Source organism: Odocoileus virginianus, chromosome 32 (assembly GCF_023699985.2).
Source record: "Odocoileus virginianus isolate 20LAN1187 ecotype Illinois chromosome 32, Ovbor_1.2, whole genome shotgun sequence".
In the NCBI taxonomy this organism is placed as follows: Eukaryota; Metazoa; Chordata; class Mammalia; order Artiodactyla; family Cervidae; genus Odocoileus; species Odocoileus virginianus.
In genome coordinates this window covers 39420091-39441421 of record NC_069705.1, presented here as the reverse complement: position 1 = coordinate 39441421, position 21331 = coordinate 39420091, and the positions used below count along the sequence as shown (strand labels likewise).

At 39.0% G+C, this 21331-nt stretch overlaps 1 protein-coding gene across 1 annotated transcript in view; it reads right to left on the bottom strand.

The window, feature by feature from the left end:
• CSMD1 (CUB and Sushi multiple domains 1) overlaps positions 1 to 21331 on the bottom strand; it is a 1985846-nt gene that overhangs the window by 460351 nt on the left and 1504164 nt on the right. The window contains exon 11 of the mRNA XM_070460176.1: positions 154 to 257. Within this exon, the coding sequence (XP_070316277.1) occupies positions 154 to 257 (104 nt within the window). The remainder of the gene's footprint in view (positions 1 to 153; positions 258 to 21331) is intronic.

Genomic DNA, 21331 nt, shown 5'->3' with positions numbered 1-21331 from the left:
TCAGATTTGGACACCACTAATGTAGCCACATGTGGCATCTATTAAACTTCTGATTGGGAATGGAAAGTCTGACCAGGATCTTCAGTCCACACCTGTGTCTGCACAGACACCTCCCCATCCTGGAAAGAAAAAAACAAGGGAAGATGTACTCACACATATAAGACGGTCCTGGTGTCCCCTACTTTTCCCGCGTCGCCCACAGTTAGGGTGTCATAACCTCTTTCTAGCTCAAACTCCTCAAAGGCAAGCTTGATGACCTGAATCAAACACAAAACAGAATTACTTAGCATAACGGAACTCTTTGGGACCTTGCATACTGCAAACATCCATTTGGAGAATTAATTTTGCTCCATAATGTCATTGTTATTTCAAATGATATCAAGTTGCTTTTTAAAGTAATGATTATATATACTTGAGAGCCCCTGATTATAGGATTCTATGGAATTCAAACTGCTATCACTCCAAAGATATTATCAGCTTTAAAAATGAAATCAACCCATATTATATGTTAAGCCTATCAAGTATTTATTCTCATATTTATAGTGTTCGGAATGACCAAAGGTTAAGTCAGTATAAGCAAAATAAATGGAGAGTGCAGTTAATGAGATCTATTTAGAGGATAACTGGAACACCAATAAATAAACATTTTCAGTGTGATGTCCACAGATTTCACATAATTACTCATATTTACATATGAAAAAGACCTTCTGAGGCTGTAAAGTTGTCCTCTACATTTACCTTGCAAAGCCTTGTCTTTTTTAAAATAAAGAACACTTTGGGTGGTCGAAATCATCTAGACAAGACCAGCTTGTGTCTGCTGCATCTATGTAATAATAACACTATGAACTTTTTTCTGTAGAGCACATATCCTTTTCTCCGGATAAAAGTAATGCTTGCTTTGTTGACTGAATTTGTGATTAAGGGGGAAAAGTGTCTAGGGTGTCAAAAAGTTAGGCTAGAGCCCTGGGCGACAAGGAGAAATAGATTCATGTTGGAACTATATGATAGATAGATAGATGATAGATAGATAGATGATAGATAGATACAGACACTAGATAATCTGTAACAGATAAAAAGGAAAGGAAGAAGATATCACTGATGAAAGAGAGAGATGGATAGATAGGTAAAACAGATCAGTAAATAGAGATGATGGCAATAGAAATACATGAAGAGATAGATGGACAGATGATAGAGATGGTAGATAGATAGATGTAGGTAGGTAGGCAGGTAGATAGAGTAACAAATGAGGTCTGTAGGTAACTGAAGAGAGTGAGAGAGAATGGCAAATACAGAAGCCATTAACACTGTAAATACACTTTGATGAGATTTACTCAAGAGTAACTCTGAAACTCTGGAATCGTGTACAAAACATCAAATGCCTGTTTATTAAACTTGAAAGAAAGGTCTAAGTGGCACCAGGGAGGAAGGCAGACTTTGGACTACTATCCGATTTGATGTTGCATTTCTGAGCAGGCTCTTACCAGGTGCTTTCCTCAGCAATGCTAATATGGGTTGCATTAATTTTGCTATTTGAAATTCTTACTAAAATTAGTTGTATAGCCATTATAATTTATTTAAAAATCTACTCTTTCAAATTGCAATGTTTGTCTGAATACATTATTTTAGCAATCTAATTTGAAACAGGTGTAGGGATTGATGGCTGTTGTTTATGAAGCCCAGCAACCACGGATGGTTTTACTTCATTTTTTGTCTTTCCATGGGCTGACTTATAAATGCCCATGGTCTAACAAGATAGAATAAAAGGATTGAAGATTCACACATCCTGGAGGTTCCCATTACCCTTTTTGAGACACTGATTCTGTGTTGACTTGTCTAACAGCCTGCAGAGAAGCAATGATAATCCATTCAAGCCTGAGGGTCACACTTGGCTGACTTGTAATGTCCCAGATGGGGGTCTTCCCACATAAATGTGTTTTTATTTTGGGTGTAAAAAGGATCATTCTACAATTCTTTCAAGCCAAAACAAAGGGTGTCAGAGAGGTTTTCGTTGGGGTTTAGCCTCGACAATCAGCCTCTACTGAGAGTCAAAGGACAGCATTTATGCCATTAATGTCCCATAAAGAGAGAAGAGGTAGGCCCAACCTTCTGTGAAGAACCTCTAGTTTCTTATAGGATATGGCATTCTATAACTATATCCGGCAGTAAAACAAATTATACATCTGGAATGAAAGTTGCTATCATTTCTCAGTTACTGATGAGTGATGTGATTCAGAGAATTCATTTTTGTAAACAAAATTTGTGTGTATTTAAGGAGTATAGCATGAATATTTGATGTCCACACACAGAGTACATGACCGCTACTATAGTCAGGCTAATAAACTTGTCTCCTTACTTAGTCATCACTTGCATGTAAAGTAAAAACACCTGAAATCCACTCTCTTAGCATATGTCCAATGGCCAATACAGTATTATCATCTACAGCCACCATGCTGCCCAGATTTTTTTTTTCCATTTATTTTTATTAGTTGGAGGCTAATTACTTTACAACATTGCAGTGGTTTTTGTCATACATTGAAATGAATTAGCCATGGATTTACATGTATTCCCCATCCCGGTCCCCCCTCCCACCTCCGTCTCCACCCGATCCCTCTGGGTCTTCCCAGTGCACCAGGCCCGAGCACTTGTCTCATGCACCCAACCTGGGCTGGTGATCTGTTTCACACTAGATATACATGTTGTGATGCTGTTCTCTTGAAACATCCCACCCTCGCCTTCTCCCACAGAGTCCACAAGTCTGTTCTATACATCTGAGTCTCTTTTTCTGTTTTGCATATAGGGTTATCGTTACCATCTTTCTAAATTCCATATATATGTGTTAGTATACTGTAATGGTCTTTATCTTTCTGGCTTACTTCGCTCTGTATAATGGGCTCCAGTTTCATCCATCTCATTAGAACTGATTCAAATGAATTCTTTTTAATGGCTGAGTAATATTCCATGGTGTGTATGTACCACAGCTTCCTCATCCATTCGTCTGCTGATGGGCATCTAGGTTGCTTCCATGTCCTGGCTATTATAAACAGTGCTGCGATGAACACTGGGGTGCACGTGTCTCTTTCAGATCTGGTTTCCTCAGTGTGTATGCCTAGAAGTGGATGCTGCCCAGATTTATCCCCACCTCCACATTCCTAGTCACCACGGCTCAACTCTGCTTCTGTGAATTTTTTTAGATTTCACATATACATGAGATCATGTAGCTTTTTCCTTTCTGTCCACTGCATGCATGTATATATGGTGGTGGTGGTTTAGTGGTTCAGACGAGTCCGATTCTTATGACCCCATGGGCTGTAGCCTGCCAAGCTCTCCTGTTCATGGAATTTCCAAGGCAAGAACAGTGGAGTGGATTGCCATTTCCTTCTCCAGGAGATCTTGCCAATCCATGGGTTGAACCCATGTGTCCTGCACTGCAGGCAGATTCTCTACTGCTGAGCCACCAGCGCACACACACACACACACACACACACACACACACACACCGCGTTTTCTTCACTCATCCATCTATGGACACTTAGGTTGTGCCTGTGTTTTGGCTGTGGTGAATAGTGCTGCCTGATGTTTTAAAGCGTGAAAGATTCAGTGGTGTTTAGTTCCAAATGTTTCCTGTAGCTTCTGACACACACACAAACGCACACACACACACACGAGTCACTAGGCTTCCTCATCAAAAGTTTTATTTTTTATGTGCCTTTGGTTTCAGTGTCCTCTTTAAACTATATTTGGGTCTTTTTTGAATGACATGTTTCTGCCAGAAATTGTGCTGATAGGAAGAGATACAGAATAAGAGAATGATTTTACAATTTTTCAAGATGCACAACTGACAGCACAAAATAAGTAAATAAAAAGTCCCTACATCTTGGAAGAAGCTAACTCATAATCACCTTAATGAATGACTGGAGGGTTGAAATCAACAAGGTAAGGAATGAGGGCTTGAAACTGATAAAGGGGAAGGGGAAGGAAACTGATAAAAAGAAGGCTGAATAATCTGATCCATTCAATTTCAAATCATTTTTCAGAAGAAAGACTTTTCAAACTGTGAATTTTCTCCAAAAAAAATAATCCTCTATCTAGAAATTACTAACGTGCTTGCCAAAAGCAATTTATTTCACATTTTCAAGGAAAATTCATCCTTTCTTAGGAACTAAAAATTATGAAATAATTGCTAACAAATTTTAAGTTTTTTAGCCTGAGGTACTGAGGACCAACCATACGAAAATTGAAAAAGCATTAACTAATTACAAAGAGACAGTCTTGTCCAAATGCATGCATCACAGAGCCTGGGTAAACGCACATCAGTGTTTCCCACAGAAAAATGCAAAAAATGTTTCATATCTATAAATTACACATGGTAGTGGTCAATTATATATAGTATGAAATTACCAAGATTTGGTTCCAACTGAGAAAGAAAAGTACTTTGAAAGAAACAATTTAGGAAAAAAAAAAATTTTCTAGGATAGCCTTGCTTTATACTTAACCCCACATACAAGCACTAAATGTCCATTTAAAACTAGAGTTCAATGCACTGTTAAAAAGAAGATAATAATATGGTGGTGCTAGTGGTAAAGAATCTGCCTGCAAGTGCAGGAGATGCAAGAGACGTGGGTTTGATCTCTGGGTTGGGAATATCCCCTGGAGCAGGAAGTGGCAACCCACTCCAGTATTCTTGCCAGAGAAATCCCATGGACAGAGGAGACTGGCAGGCTACAGTCCATGGGCTGCAAATAGTCAGACATGACTGAGCACATTATTATTATTTAAAATGTAGTTGTAATATTATTAATCTGTGCTACCAAGAGTCAAGTTAACCAGGGAATCAGAGGCAGAAAAGAGAAGCTCAAACAAGCAGGACAACCTGAGACTTCTCCATCCGCAGCTGTCTGGTCATATCATCACATCTCAAGAACACAAAGGACATGGCATGCAGATCCCAGAATCTCCCACGTGGTTCTGGCCTCCAGAACTTTGCTGATTTCCAGCCTAAAGGGCAGGCCTTCCCTGATTGCTCAGATGGTAAAGACTTCATCCCCGCCTGCAGTGCGAGAGAGCTGGTTCCATCTCTGGGTCCCCTGGAGTACGTAAGTGGCAACTCACTCCAGAATTCTCACCTGGAATTTCATGGGCAGAGGAGCCATGGCGGTCACACAGTCGAACATGACTGAAGCAAGCTAGCACATAAACAAAACCAAAATGCGTCCTGAAGGCCATCCTCTGTCAATTCCCTTCTCTCAGCAGTAACTGAAAATAAATAACTTTCATTCTGTGATGCACCTATGGGGACCTTCATCCCTGACATCAGGCCTCCCGAAGATCTGGGTGCTGAGGGTTAAAAGTAGGATGCAGCCAGGTGTGTGCATCATGCAGTGATGCAGCAGACATAGGTTAGCAATAGTTGTGTCATCACCACCTTCATTGGTTTCTTTCATAGGAAACTCCTCACGTCCACCAGGCCAGGCCACATTCTGCCACCAGCTTGAGGGACTGTATTATTTCAAACCTCACAAGTCTTTATAACCAAGGAAAACCCTGGTTCTCTTCATTCTGACTTAGCAATTCCTAATATCAATTTTATCCAGAAAGGAATCCTCTGTCATTTTATTTCCAGACAAATGTTTCCAACTACACACCTCCCTTTTTATTTCAGTAGAATTGTGCTTTTCCTAAGAAACTTGTCGTGGAAAAATACTTAGACACAATACTACGGATTCTCAAGAATTAAAGTCAGATCCACAACATTTCAGAAAAAGAAGTGTTGGATGAAGATGACAGGGACTAACATTATAAAGAAGACCCTCAAGCAAAAATCATCAAAATGTCAATAAAACTGTCAGAGACAGAGTATACTTACAGTGCAACAAAGACTAACCAGCTTACCTGGGAGACCAAACAAACTCCAAAGCAGTGATAGAGGAACATTAAAACGGTTTACTGAGTAAAATAAGAGAATAAACTAGTGAGATCTCTGCAAGAATTTCATTAATTCCTGAAATGAAGCAACCAGAGAACCAGAGCATTGTTTGGAAGATTATTGAAATGTATTCCCAGATGGATGAAAGAAGGCAGCATAGTTATTAAACATGAGAGATTGGGAATTTGAGAGTCACAATACAATAACTGCTATAGAATAAATCAGAGCGCTATTAGATGTGGTAAAATGAAGAATTAACATCTACAGAACGTTGAAATCTATCAACCCAGGATATGTGGAAAGCTTAGCTGGAAATCTGAAGGACTAAAAGATGAATGGATTGCATGAGAAACTTACAGATCCATAGATAAAGGCAGAAGATATGGGAGCTTATGAAAAATTACAGGACTGAAGGGGCAAAATCGATAACTAGAAAAATAATGGAAGGCACATTTTTTATAGCTGGGTAATGTTGAAAACAGATCTAAAAAAATGGTACATTATGGCCCTGCTTAAGCAAAATAAAGAAAAATATGAATGTATTATCTCATAGAACTATTCAAGAAATCTGAGAGGTCCATACAGTAACACAGATGGATTTCAAGAAATGCCAAAGTTAGTTTTGTTTATCTCTGACAAATAAAACCCTAGAGATGATGGATCAAGATTATGAGTCCCAGATAAAAAGAAAAAAGAATGTCGTTTCTAGCATGTTTATTTAGTGAAGAGGTTATTTTGTATAGGAAGGAAAAGAAAAATATTTTGCAGATTCTTAAATGTTTCTGGTATTTTACTAACACACTGCTTATCTCCAACTTGGCTGAAAGATACTTCAAACTACAGAATTCATTTTAAAGAGTTATCTAAATGGTATTTTAGTTAACTATGAAAAGAATGAGCTAAAGAATATTTTTTAAAGTCCTCTGTTGTTTTTTAAATATATTTATTTTAATTGGAGGCTAATTACCTTACAATACATGAATCAGCCATGGGTGTACATGTGTCCCCGTCCTGAGCCCCCCTCCTGTCTCCCTCCCCATCCCATCCCCCTGGGTCATCCCCAGTGCACCAGCCCTGAGCACTTGTCTCATGCATCCAACCTGGACTGGCGATCTGTTTCACCCTTGATAATATACATGTTTCAATGCTATTCTCTCAAACCATCCCACCATCGCCTTCTCCCATAGAGTCCAAAACACTGTTCTATACATCTGTGTCTCTTTTGCCGTCTCACATACAGGGTTAACGTTACCATCTTTCTAAATTCCATATATAAAGAACATTATATAGGGACTTTCCCAGTGGTCCAGTGGTTAAGAATCTGTCAGCTAATGCAGGAGACACAGGTTTGATGCCTGGTCCAGGAACTAACATCCCACATGCTGCAGGGCAAAAAAGCCTGTTCACCACAAATACTGAGTCCACACTCTAGAACCCATGTTCCGAAACAAGAGAAGCCAGTACAGTGAGACGCCCACACACAACTAGGGAGCAGCCCCTGTTGGCTGCATCTGGAGAGAGCCCGCACACAGCAACAAAGACTGCAAGTCAAGACAGTCAGCGTGTCAAAAAGGGTAATGGGAGAACACAGCCAAAATAAAGTAATTAAAAAAGGTAAATGATGTTATGTAGAAAGGAAAGGGTTGAGCTGATAAAATTAAAAACATGTACATTTATTTTTACATATTGAGTAACAGGGTTAGACGAAGAATCAGGCAACCTATTTACTTCTGGGATTGAACCCCAGATGTCAGAGGTGGCTTCCCAAGGTGGCTCATTAGTGATACAGTCATTGTAATTTATTCAAAAAGTCAGCTCTTCAAATGGCAGTGTTTGTCTGAACATATTACTTTAGCAATCTAATTTGAAACAGGTGTAGAAATTGGGAGCTATTGCAAACCAGTATCAACATTGCTTATGAAGCCCAGCATCCAAGGATGGTTTCATTTAAATGTTTGCTTTCTCATGGGCCAATTCATAAATGTCTACGGTCCAACAAGAAAGAAAGAAAGAAAAAAAAAAAAAACTAAAGAATCACATGACATGGAGTCATCAGCAATTTTGACACCCTGACTCTGTCTTCGCTTCTGTAACAGCCTGCAGTGAAGTAGTGTGAATCCATTCAGGCCTGAGGGTCACAGCAGCTGGCCGATTTGTAAAAAGGTGGCAGTGAGGCAGCCACCCAACCTCACATCAAGCTTGCAGGGAGATGTTGCCACCTGAACATCAGTGGACTAGGTTCTACTGTTATAGTTATCTATCATGGATGCTGGCAACATATGCTTTGGTGAGGCCATTTAAATGCCTCCATATCATCATCACCCACTTCTGTTTCCTGAACACAAAGGAAGCTTAAGAGAGCCTGGGGTTTATGAAGTAAACAGGAGGTAGAGGGGTGTACACATGTGTTAAGAGAAGAAGTGCAAAACTGGAAAATACTGACACTCTCAATGTATGGGATGAGGGGAATGGATGGCCCTTGTCCTGCTTCAGATCAAGCCCTACAAAGTGATGGTTTATACAGACATTTTACATGGTTCATTCACTCATTTTTAACTCATCTTCAGTTATGCCTATAAATATCTCCTGTTCTGGAAGGAAGACTCTAGAAATAAACAAATTTCCATCAAGAAAAAAATAGGTCAGGTAGAAATAGCTAATGATGAATATGAATTAATGCTTCAAACTATGACTTTTAAGAGTGATCTATTATTTGACCCCAAATTTGTACCTTGATATACAAGACAGGATTTCCCCTCCTTTAGGTCCTTTGTGTCTAACTGTTCTCTCTTTGCTCCTGGACTGTACATAGTCAGCCTCTTACTGGACTTGAGTCCTGGGCATGGCTGCCCCTCCTACAAGGATCCAATTTGAGTATTTTTTCTCAAGGGTCTTTTTTGACCCTGTGAATACCATCCTTACACTGTTAGCACTAGCAGTCATGCTTATTACCTAGTATTCTTTCCCTCAAAGTCTTTTCACATTATCTGAGTTTTCTTTTTTACCTATCAATCATCATCTGTCTATGTATCTACCTATGTATCTATGTATCCATCTATCTATGTATCTATGTATCCATCTACCATCTATCTGCTCATTTTCTGTCTTTCCAATTAGAATGCAAAATCTAAGAAAACAGGAGTCATTTTGTTTTTCTTAACTACTGGGTTCAGCACTGTATGTGCATAAATATTTGCTGAATCAATGCACTTATCTTTCTCAGGTATACCTTTTAACCTAAAACACCTGGGACTGTCACACATATACAGGGTTTAACTTTAGACTCTAAAGCTAGTTAAAGGTTGATGGCCTCACATTAGCATAAACCAAAATAGCTCTGAAGTTGTATAAAGCAAAACCAAGTTGATGCCCTTCAGAATAAGGGGAAACAATTATACTCACAAATATCTGCAACATTCCAGCATGCCTGAGGATTCTAGAAATTTTTTTTTAATATGGAATTATTCATTAAGGGTAAAAATGGTTTATTTTATGGGCATACTCACCCTCACCTATTCCATCCCTAAGAACTGCTAGCTAGTAAACTACTTATTCATGAATTAGATTTTATTCATTAAATCCATAAGATTTTACCAGTGGTTCAACTTCTCAGTTTTACTAAAAAACAACAAAAACAACAAAAGAATTGTTCTTGTCATGTCAGTTTTTTCAATTAGTAGAATAAAGACTCCTTTTGATTTTGATACTGGAAGATTCTTTCCGCCATTTTATTCTACAGCAAAACTTGGGCAACACTTTGTTCTAGCTACCAAACATGCAGAGAAAATCTACTATATTTCAAATCTACTTAAACATCCCACATCTGTACATATTTATTTCAGAAAATATTTTGAACAATGCTCACACATTGTTTGGCCTACAGCTGCCCAGACAAAAACGCACTAATTAAGAAACAAAAAAGCTTATTTCTAAGGTCATAGACAACAGTAAGTTCATTGGGGCTCTTCCAAAGCATGCTTTCTAGGGATTGTAAATGACGTAGGGAGAGGCCCACGGCTGGTCAGCAGAGGTCCTGAACCTCCTCTGGCTTCGAATTTTGGTTTTGCAATTTACTAGCTGTATGATTTGCATAAGTAAATTCAATTACGTATGTTTCCCTTTCCTTATCTAAGCGACATGCAGAATAATATCACTTATAGGATTATTGTAGGGAAGAAAGAAATGAACATGCATAGAACACCTAAAATAGTATGTGATACACACTATACATTCGATAAATTTCAGTTAGTTCTAACTCAGATATGTGCCTTGGTCTTGGGCTGCGCTTTATCAACAGTCTGGTAACTGTTCACTCTCCTTTCATTCAAATTATCCATCATATACATCCTTAAGAGTCCATTATAGTTTTACTCTTTAAACAAATTTGAACATAACTGTTCTTTTATTGAAAATGTGCACTATCTCTCTCTTGTATCCATGAAGTTTAAATTATCTTGTAGCATGTTTCTCAGAACACAATCCATAGACCATGTACATCAATAACTTCTGTGTGATTATTAACTAGTGATATTATTAAAAATGCAGATTCTTAGAACCCAGAAACACTGATGTAGCGGGAATTCTGGTGTAAAAATATACCAAAATGCTGCATGGCTATCAGTGGATTATGGACCAATGATTGATTCTCTTTTTTTCTACTTTATTGCACTCTTCCAATTTTCCTAAATGAATATATGTGTGTGTGTATATATATATATATGTATATATGTATACATATATATATATATATTCCTTTTAAATAAAAGAAAATCATATAAAATGTAATTATTTAATTCAGCCAGCAGCTGAGGATAGTTGCAAATTCTGGAGCTTAAAATGTGGAGCTGTACATTAACAACATGTAGAAAATGGCTATTTAATTTTAGACATTTCAAATGCTATTGGATTGTAGATAGAAGACACACAAGTGTATATGATATTTTTTTTCTGACAGCATGTAGAAACAATATTGTCTTTGTTAAATGTCATCAGTAGATTCAAGTAAGAACACTGAAAAGTGACTGAAAGGTAAGGATTAATTTCCATCAAGTAAAGTGCACTATTCCATGTAAGAGTCAATTAGAAGGCAATAGTACAACATTTCAAAACAGCTCAGAATTTGGAGTTAATGTAGGATATGAAAAATGAAAGGAAGATACAAAAGAAACAAAGGAGAAACAACTAACCATGCCCCACAGAGTAATTTAAATAAGTTGTTGCTGTGTGTCTCAAACTCCAGCGAGAACTATGGAACTGAGCACTTCACTGCGTGTTCTGTTCGCTGGAATTATTAGAGGAGACTAGACACCGTGCACATTCTAGATAAGTCAACCTGATAAATGCCATTTAGATCTCCAGTTCTGCTGGTGACAATACAACTGTAGTACTTACAAGGAATCCATAAAACACTTAAAAGAAGCGTTAGTGAATTTCCTCATATTTTTCCTTTATTTTGTTCCAAACTCAGAATATGACATTTTTAAATTGGAAGATAAACTATCTCCTTTTAAGCTATTTGCAAGCTAACCTTCAATTTTATTGCAACATTTATTTTTTTTTTCCATTTATTTTTATTAGTTGGAGGCTAATTACTTTACATCATTGCAGTGGTTTTTGTCATACATTGACATGAATTAGCCATGGATTTACATGTATTCCCCATCCCGGTCCCCCCTCCCACCTCCCTCTCCACCCCATCCCTCTGGGTCTTCCCAGTAGAATTTTACTTTTGTGCTTTACTGTCCCCTGTGCAAATATTTGGGTAACCTAAAATTAAGAATAAAAGCATGTATGTTTAACAAGATGAGCATTCCTTAATTTTAAACACAATGATTAATTATCTCTGATTGGCAAAATTATCAACACTTTATTTTTCTCTGCATATGGAAGTTATGTTTTATCAGTAATGGGTTTTCCTAAAAATATCTGTCTCTTCTCATTCAAAGACAGCTTGTCCTGCTTGCTATTTTTATGTACTTGCTGGAAAGAATGAGAATTGGATGCTTATGATCTCCTCTAGTAGATATGTTTCCTTATGCAACCTCTTCAGAAATACTCCCAAATCTCCTGAACTTTCTTCAGATCTTGAATATCCTTATTTCTGGCGGAGGAGCTGATTATCAAGGACAAATAAAGTTGTGCAATCTTTTTTTTTTCTTTTTTATTTCCACTTAAATATTCTCTGTAGCTTTAATCTCCATGCATTTGCTTTTGTCTCTAAAACTGGCTATGACCCACTTGCTTTACTTTCCTCTCTTTTTTTTTCCAGTTGTGAAATGACATTGCTTTTTTTTTGGTTGTTGTTGGTGTTTATTTATTTATTTATTTATTTTACCATTTATTTCTATTAGTTGGAGGCTAATTACTTTACAATATTGTAGTGGTTTTTGCCATACATTGACATGAATCAACCACGGATTTACATGTGTTCCCCATCCTGATCCCCCTTCCCGCCTCCCTCCCCACCCCATCCCTCTGGGTCTTCCCAATGCACTAGCCCCAAGCACTTGTCTCATGCATCCAACCTGGGCTGGTGATCTGTTTCACCCTTGATAATATACATGTTTCGATGCTGTTCTCTCAGAACATCCCACCCTCAGCTTCTCCCACAGCATCCAAAAGTCTGTTCTGTACATCTGTGTCTCTTTTTCTGTTTTGAATATAGGGTTATCATTACCATCTTTTTAAATTCCATATATATGCGTTAGTATACTGTATTGGTCTTTATCTTTCTGGCTTACTTCACTCTGTATAATGGGCTCCAGTTTTATCCATCTCATTAGAACTGATTCAAATGAATTAAAAAAATCATACATCATGACCAAGTGGGTTTTATCCCAGGAATGCAAGAATTCTTTAATATCCACAAATCAATCAATGTAATACACCACATTAACAAATTGAAAGATAAAAACCATATGATTCTCTCAATAGATGCAGAAAAAGCCTTTGACAAAATTCAACATCCATTTATGATTAAAACTCTCCAGAAAGCAGGAGTAGAAGGAACATACCTCAACATAATAAAAGCTATACATGACAAACCCACAGCAAACATTACCCTCAATGGTGAAAAAACTGCTTTACTTCCAAACATGCTTAAATCCACCCAGAGTATGAGTGGTTAATACTCAGGATGTGAAGAAAGTTCAGAATACTTAACGTATCTTCTGTGACCATTTCACAGCTAGAGGATGAGCAAGACACACAAGCATTTGAAAGCAACAGTCAGAGAATGCAAATCAGAACCAAAATCATTCACCTACAGGTAAGCATGACTTATAGCTTCCTTCCAAGAAGTATAGGCATTTCTTGAACACTTTCTATGCAAGTTATCTTTAATCATTTTATTTTTTAGTTGCCCAGTTATTCTCTGCTTGGACAACAGCAAAGGACCTCATCACCCCTTGTCCACGTAACACATAGCTGACATGTTACCCAGAATGGCACAATTCTACTTTGGTATTTATATGTTAAAGTTAGGCAGAGCTAAAAGAATGACTGAAAGATCTTCACACGTTCCTAATCTGTGAAGTGTAGGATTTAAACAAAGAAGAAATGTGGAAGCATGAGACAAATAGCACACAGTAGGTGCTCAGTAAGTAATAACTCTGTTCCATGTGTTTCTATTCTAAGTCTTGCAAGTATGTGAGTGTGCTCGGTCATGTCTGACTCTTTGTGACCCCGTGGACTAGAGTATAGAACTGTCCTAAACTACGGTGACGCCTTATCCTAAGAGGGCTTCCCAGATGGCTCAGTGATAAAGAATTCGCCTGCCAATGTAGGAGACACAGGAGACACGGTTTTGATCCTTGGGTCGGGAAGATCCCCTGGAGGATGTGCGCCAAGTCACTTCAGTCATGTCTGACCTTTTTTGACCCTACAGACTGTAGCCAGCTAGGCTCCTCTGTCCATGGTGATTCTCCAGGCAAGGACACTGAAGTGAGTTGCTATGCCCTCCTCCAGGGGATTTTCCCAACCCAGGGATTGAACCTGCATCTATTATGTCTCCTGCATTGGCAGGCAGGTTCTTTCCTACTAGTGCCACCTGGAAAGCCCCAGGAGGAGGAAAGGGCAACCACTCCAGTATTCTTGTCTTGGAAATCCCATGAACAGAGGAGCCTGGTGGGTTATAGACCATGGGCATCACAAAGAGTGAGACATGATTTAGCAACAGGGCATGCATGCTTATTCTGAGAAGAGCTTATCTTCCTATTAATAAGACCACATCTTAATTATATTTGTAATATATTAATGCTGCTAGCAGAATTTTTAGAAGTTTTTACAACATCCATCTAATTTACTGAAAAATAAAATCTATAGTTCTGTGAAAGTACATTGAAAGAGGAAAATGTTGAAAGGATAGAAGAAAACAGTCTTAAATTTCAAAGTTTTTCATCGAATTTATTGTCACAAAAATAGCAGAAGGGGAAGTTGAGCAACTCTATTCTAATATTTTAATGATATTTTATTATATCCTTCAAAGTCATGTGACTAGTCTTCAGAGACTGTTATCCACAACCTTGATAATGATAGGAAAGTAGGAACTCTTCCTGAAAAGTGGCAAACACAAACAACATTTGAAGCTTAGATACGCAGGGTTAGTTAAATTTCTGTGTTGTATAAGAACCCAAGCTATATGGTTCAGATAAGTATGTAGGTAGATATAAAAATCATCTTTATTTTGCTTAGCATCTGGATTGAGTTGAAGGCATAGGTGCCCTAGTTAGTTCTTGAGTGGTGAAATGAATCTCTCACACACACACACACACACACACATATACACAATATTAGCAATACAGTACATGAGTGATGACCTCTTCTCTCAAGTAAATAATGACATTAATGCTTCCAAATATTCAAACTAACTCAATAGTGTTTTCTGTTTTAACTTCTTAAGTTAGAAGACAACTTAGAAGACCGTCTTCTAAGAAATAAATTACATGCCTTAGAGAGGACAAAATCCCACTCAAGTACTCTTGCCTGGAGAATCCCAGGGATGGGGGAGCCTGGTGGGCTGCCGTCTATGGGGTCACACAGAGTTGGACACAACTGAAGTGACTTAGCAGCAGCAGTAGCAGAGATAACAAACTTTCAGGCATCTAAACGTATTGTGTGTTCTGGGTATTTGTAGTCAGGGGTGCATATTTGAAAATGCCACATCTATCCAACTCAGTGTCTTCACTCATAACGTTTATGCTGTAAGGAGGCCACAGTGTGGTTACACTTCTAAAAGAAACTCTGCAATAACTGTGGTGCCATCCTCAAGAAAAAGACATGCAAGAAGGCAAAGTGGTTGTCAGATGAGGTCTTACAAACAGCTGAGAGAAGAAGAGAAGCGGAAGGCAAAGGAGAAAGGGAAAGATATAGTTATCTGAATGCAGACTTCCAGAAAATAGCAAGGGGAGATAAGAAAGCCGTCTTAAGTGAACAATGCAAAGAAATAGAGGAAAACAATAGAATTGGAAAGACCAGAGATCTCTTCAAGAAAATTGGAGATACCAAGGGAACATTTCATGCAAAGATGGGCAAAATAACGAATGGAATGTCAAGGCCCTAACAGAAGATACTAAGAAGCAGAAGATATTAAGAAGAAGTGGCAAGAATACACAGAAGAACTGTACAAAAAAGGTCCTAATAACCCAGAGAACCACTACAGTGTGGTCACTCAACTAGAGTCAGACATCCTGGGGTATGATGTCGAGTGGGCCTTAGGAAGCATCACTATGAACAAAGTCAGTCGAGGTGATGGAATTCCAGCTGAGTTATTTCAAATCCTAAAAGATGATGCTGTGAAAGTGCTGAACTCAATATGCCAGCAAATTTGGAAAACTCAGCAATGGCCACAGGCCTGGAAAAGGTCAATTTTCATTCCAATCACAAAGAAAGGCAAAGCCAAAGAATATTCAGACTACCCTATAATTGCACTCCTTTCACATGCTAGCAAGGTAATGTTCAAAATCCTTCAAGCTAGGCTTCAGCAGTACATGAACTGAGAGCTTCCAGATATATAAGCTATATTTAGAAAAGGCAAAGTAACTAGAGATCAAACTGCCAACATCCATTTAATCACAGAAAAAGCAAGGGAATTCCAGAAAACATCTACTTCTGCTTCCTTGACTATGCTAAAACCTTTGACTATGTGGATCACGACAAACTGTGGAAAATTCTTAAAGAGACAGGAATATCTTACCTGTCTTCTGAGAAACGTGTATGCAGGATGAGAAGAAAAAGTTAGAAATGGACATGGAACAACAGACTGGTTCAAATTGGGAAAGGAGCATGTTAAGTCTGTATATTGTCACCCTGCTTATTTAACGGACATGCAGAGTACACCATGAGAAATGCTGGGCTGGATGAATCACAAGCTGGAATCAAGATTACCGGGAGAAATACCAGCAACCTCAGATATCCAGATGATGCCACTCTAATGGCAGAAAGTGAAGAGGAACTAAAGAGCCTCTTGATGAGGAGAGAGAGTGGAAAAGTTCGCTTAAAAATCAACATTCAGAAAACTAAGATCATGGCATCTGGTTCCATCACATCATGGGAAACAGATGGGGGAAAAGTGGAAACAGTGACAGATTTTACTTTCTTGGGCTCTAAAATCACTGTGGATGGTGGCTTCGGCCATGAGATTAAAAGACGGTTGCTCCTTGGAAAAAAAGGTATATCAAACATAGACAGCATATTAAAAAGCAAAGCCATCACTTTGCTGACAAAAGTTGTTATTGTTCAGTCACCAAGTCATGTCCAACTCTTTGTGACCCCGTGGACTACAGCACACCAGGCTTCCCTGTTCTTCACTATCTCCTGGAGTTTGCCCAAACTCTTGTCCATCGAGTCAGTGATGCCATCCTACCATCTCAATGAACAACAAACAACAACAATTATTTTTGCTTTACCCAAATTACTCTATTCTGTTGTAATATTTCATTCTGACTCAGAGTATAGGACATAGAATTTTGGAAGAGATGTTTTTATTAGAAATCCACATGCTTCCAACCTAGTTATAGAACTTAAGCCTCAGAGAGAGTAAGCCCCTTATAGTCCAGATTGCCCAGTTGTGGAAGGGAGCTCAGAAAGGCAGCGTAGTATCCAAAACACACAGACACATAGGCACATTCAAAACATGTGATTTCTAAGGTGAAAACCAAATCACCCGTGTTTAGAGATTTCTCAAGGTATGCTATTAGTTTGCTTAACTTTGACAACTTCATTTTTATTTCAATACTACTATACTTAATAAACAGTAAGTATTTACTGTCTAACAAAGGGAACTGCATGCAATATCTTGTAATAACTTATAATATAAAGAAACCTGAAGCTGTATACCTGAATCTAACACAATGTTATATCTTAACTATAGTTAAATAAAAAATTATTGTGTTTATAAACCATTTTTGATAGAGTTAAAAAAAAGAGTAAACTCAGTATTGTTTAGTGTAAAAAGTTCCTAAAATTATATGGCTGTGTACTTACTCACTGCGTGCCCCAGGGAAACGACATTGTGTAAATATCAGCCATGCTTTTATTTCTAATCCAACCTATGAATGTTTCTGCTTGGCTCATGCTCTGCAGACTGTTGGAAGCTAACTAGAAAGAATACATCTTTCTTTTTTGCTTTCTAACAAAACTTTACTTATAGATACTGACGTCCGATTTTCATATAGTGTCTGTGTATCATGCAATAGTCTCTTTTTCATTTACTTACTGTTAAGGACCTTAGTCTCTTTAGAGCGGTCAGTATAGTAATCTCCCAAACACCTCCTTTCCCATTCATGCACAGCCTCTCCCATTATTAACATCTCCACCAGATGGTACGTTTATCATGACTGATGAACCTACACGGACATGCCATCATCACGAAGAGTCACAGTTTAAGTTTCCCTCTTGGTCTGGCACAGCCTATGGGTTTGGACAAACATATAGTGACATATATTCACCACGATATAGTGGTGAATATATGTAGTGTCACTGCCCTTAAAATCCTCTGTGCTTCACCTGTTTATGCCTCCCTCCCCCAACCCCTGACGACCACTCATTTTTACATTGTCTCTATACTACTTTCCCTGAAAGTCATATAGTTAGAATCATACAGTATATAGCCTTTTCAGATTGGTTTTTTAAACTTAGTATCATGCACTTAATTTTCCTTTGTGTCTTCTCATGGCTTAATGTCTCATTTCTTTTTTTCTTTTTGCTCATTTCTTTTCAGCGCTGAGTATTTCATTGTCTGGATAAACCACCATTTACTTATCCATTCACCCACAGAAAGGCATCTTGGTTGCTTCCAAGTTTTAGCAACAATGAATACAGCTGCTTTCAACATTTGTGTGCAGGTTTCTGTGTGGACATAAATTCCAACTCCTTTTGGTGAATACCAGTAAGTATTCCTGGATTGTACAGAAAGGGTACAGAGTATTCGGTTTTATAAGAAACTTCCCAACTCTCTTTCAGAAGGGCTGTGTGGTTCTGCAGTCCCGCCAGCAGTGAATGAGAGTTCCATTGCTCTACATCCTTGTCAGCGATGGTAAGATTAGGATTCTGGATGTGGGCCATTCCACTAGGTGTGCTGTAGCGTCTCATTGCTAGTGAGCATCTCATTGTAAGCCCCAGTTCAGTGCATTATGTATGCATACATCACAAGCTATTCACAGAGAGTCTTGGGTCCTGAAGCATTAACAGTAGGGTTTTCTGGTCTGTCTGGGACTGTGCCAGTCAGAAACCACCCAGAAACTGACCTTCTTTGGGCGAGATGGTGTTGCTATGTGCTGCAAGCCTGAAAAGCACTTGGGCTAGGAACTCTCAGAGCAGCAGGCCAGGTGAGAGGGAATTAGCATTTTCAGCAAGAAGGGCAGCATTTCAAAAGCACTCTGGGAAGCTGAGTAAGGATCATGATTCCACAGTGGGTTTATTTATTTATTTTTTTTTTCATTTATTTTTATTAGTTGGAGGCTAATTACTTTACAATATTGTAGTGGTTTTTGCTACAGTGGGTTTAATTTCAAGGTAATCATGGTGATATCTCAGGCCCTGAGTTCACAAAAATTTGCAAGCCAAGCTATATAACTGACAGCAGGACGTAGCAGGCCATCCTCTATGATAAGAGCACTGTATCATGCTATTGATTTTACTCTAAAAATCCTGGTGGAAGCCTTTGCCTTTGTTGACACTTCAGGCAATAGAAGAGGAAGCCCGGCACCAAGGTGCTTATTGTACCTTCAAAGCCTCTTTCCTGACATGCTATCAATCTTATCACGACAACGATCGATGGAATTAAATGCTGCTCTATTTACTCAGTTTCCTAAGACCCATTCAGATTTTAACATCTATATGTTGTAAAGCACTTCTTAGAAGAAATGAATGGGAACAGTGCACCATGAGAATTTCTAATGGAGCACTTGGCTGCTCACCACAAAGCTAATGCAGGGACTGTGCCCCAGGTCGCAAAGCCCCCATTAGGGATTGTCATCATCTGGGTTTCCATGACAGAACACACGGGGCACACCCCGGTCGCCTCACATACATTGTTATAAACTTGACAACAGCTCTTTCAAAATGGTAGAAGCAGCCCATCTCCGTAGTTGTGTAAACACATTGTACAGCTTAAATAACTTACTCCAGATCAAACAATTAGTAACCTGGATATACCTATCTTCAAAGAGAGACCAAAATGCTGAGTCATCAATTCAGGTTAAAGAAATTACCTGTACTCTCACTTTAGACATTGGAAGCAGCAAGGGGGTATTTAACTTATGTTTATAGCTAATAGCCCCATGCAGGATTTTTGACTTTTCTCTATCAGTCATAAGAATAAATAGTTTTCCCTTCCTAAATTCTCTATAGAATACAATTTGTCTTATAACATAAAGCTATCATAGTAAAAGCAAATAGAAAAAGACACATTCTTTCAGAAAGGGAAAATGTTTGGAGAATAATTTTTGTGTAAATGGACACTGCAAATCCCTTTTGTGTGAGTCGGAAGAAATAAAGCCCTCTCCAAAGATAAGTATATTTTAAATTATAAGTGGTTAAACTTCCCACACAGTTTATATACAGCAAATATATTTCTATAGATAGGTTATTCTGTAGAATTTGCTCTCTGGACCAAGTGTCAGACATAAAACACTCAAACTAAACTCCTACGAACAGTAAGGGCCCAGGAATGCCACTGATGAATCACTGTCTTGCGTTCATTCTAAGGCAATATGTTATCTTAAAGACAATAGACTTAATTCTCCCACAGTAACTTCCCATCAATATTTTATATCTTCTGCCTGATGCAGACAGAGTCAGAGGGACTGTGAGTGCCTACGTTCATGGACATCACAGACCATTCACTGGTCAGTAAGAAGGTTTCAGAGTTCATAGTAGGTCTAGCCCAGTGGTCCCAACCTTTTGGGCACCAGGGATCAGTTTTGTGGAAGACAATTTTTCCACGGACTGGAATGGGGGGCATGACTGGCAGCGGGGGGGATGATTCAAGAGTATTACATTTTTGTGTACTTTATTTCTATTATTATTATAACAGCTCGACCTCATATCATCAGCCCTTAGATCCCAGCGGTTGGGGACCCCTGGTCTAGACCACCCTCACCTAAAAGGAAACAGAAAAGACATAAGGAGGCAAATTATTCTTGCCCGGAGAAGTGAATTCTGTGCCCACATGTGTTTGATATCATCCAGGTGGACCCCGGAAATTAACTCGCATTCTCCTCTTTGGGTGCCTCTTGCATATGTTCTCCTTTGTGAGGAAGAGGCTCCCAGGTATCTCCAACAAGGCCAGTTTCCTGGCCCGAGAGGGTGGCCCTGAGGTGGGCAGTTTTACCTTTCACCTTGACTGGCCCACACTGGAGGCCCGGGCAGACAGTATTCCTGGGTGTGTCTGTGAGGGTGCTCCTGGTGTTTGAATAGGAAGACTGAGAAAAGCAGATTGCCCGCCCCAATGTGGAGGCAGCATCCAACTTGCTGAGGGGCCAAGTGGAACAAAGAGGTGTGGGGAGGTTGAATTTGCTCTTTCTGCCAGCTTGAGATGGGACGCTGGCCTCCTGGCCTTGCGTCACTGGCTCTCCTGGGTTACACACAGCAACTGCGGTGTTCCTAGTTTCCATAACGGTGTGGGCCAGCTGCTACGATAAATCTTGTGTCTCATTCACGCACACACACCCTACTGGTTCTGTCTCTCTGGAGAGCCAGACTACTACAGACCCCTTGTTCTCCGCTTTCCTAATCTCACCCCCATCTCAGTGCAGAGCCCACGAGACCTACAGAAAGCAGGGTGACTGAAAGTCATTTGGGGATCAACCAGACCTGGCTTCAAAGCCAAATCGCCCTTTATTAACTGGGTCACCTTCAATGTCAACCTAACACACAGTTCCTTTACCTGTAAAATTAATGTAAAGGTTT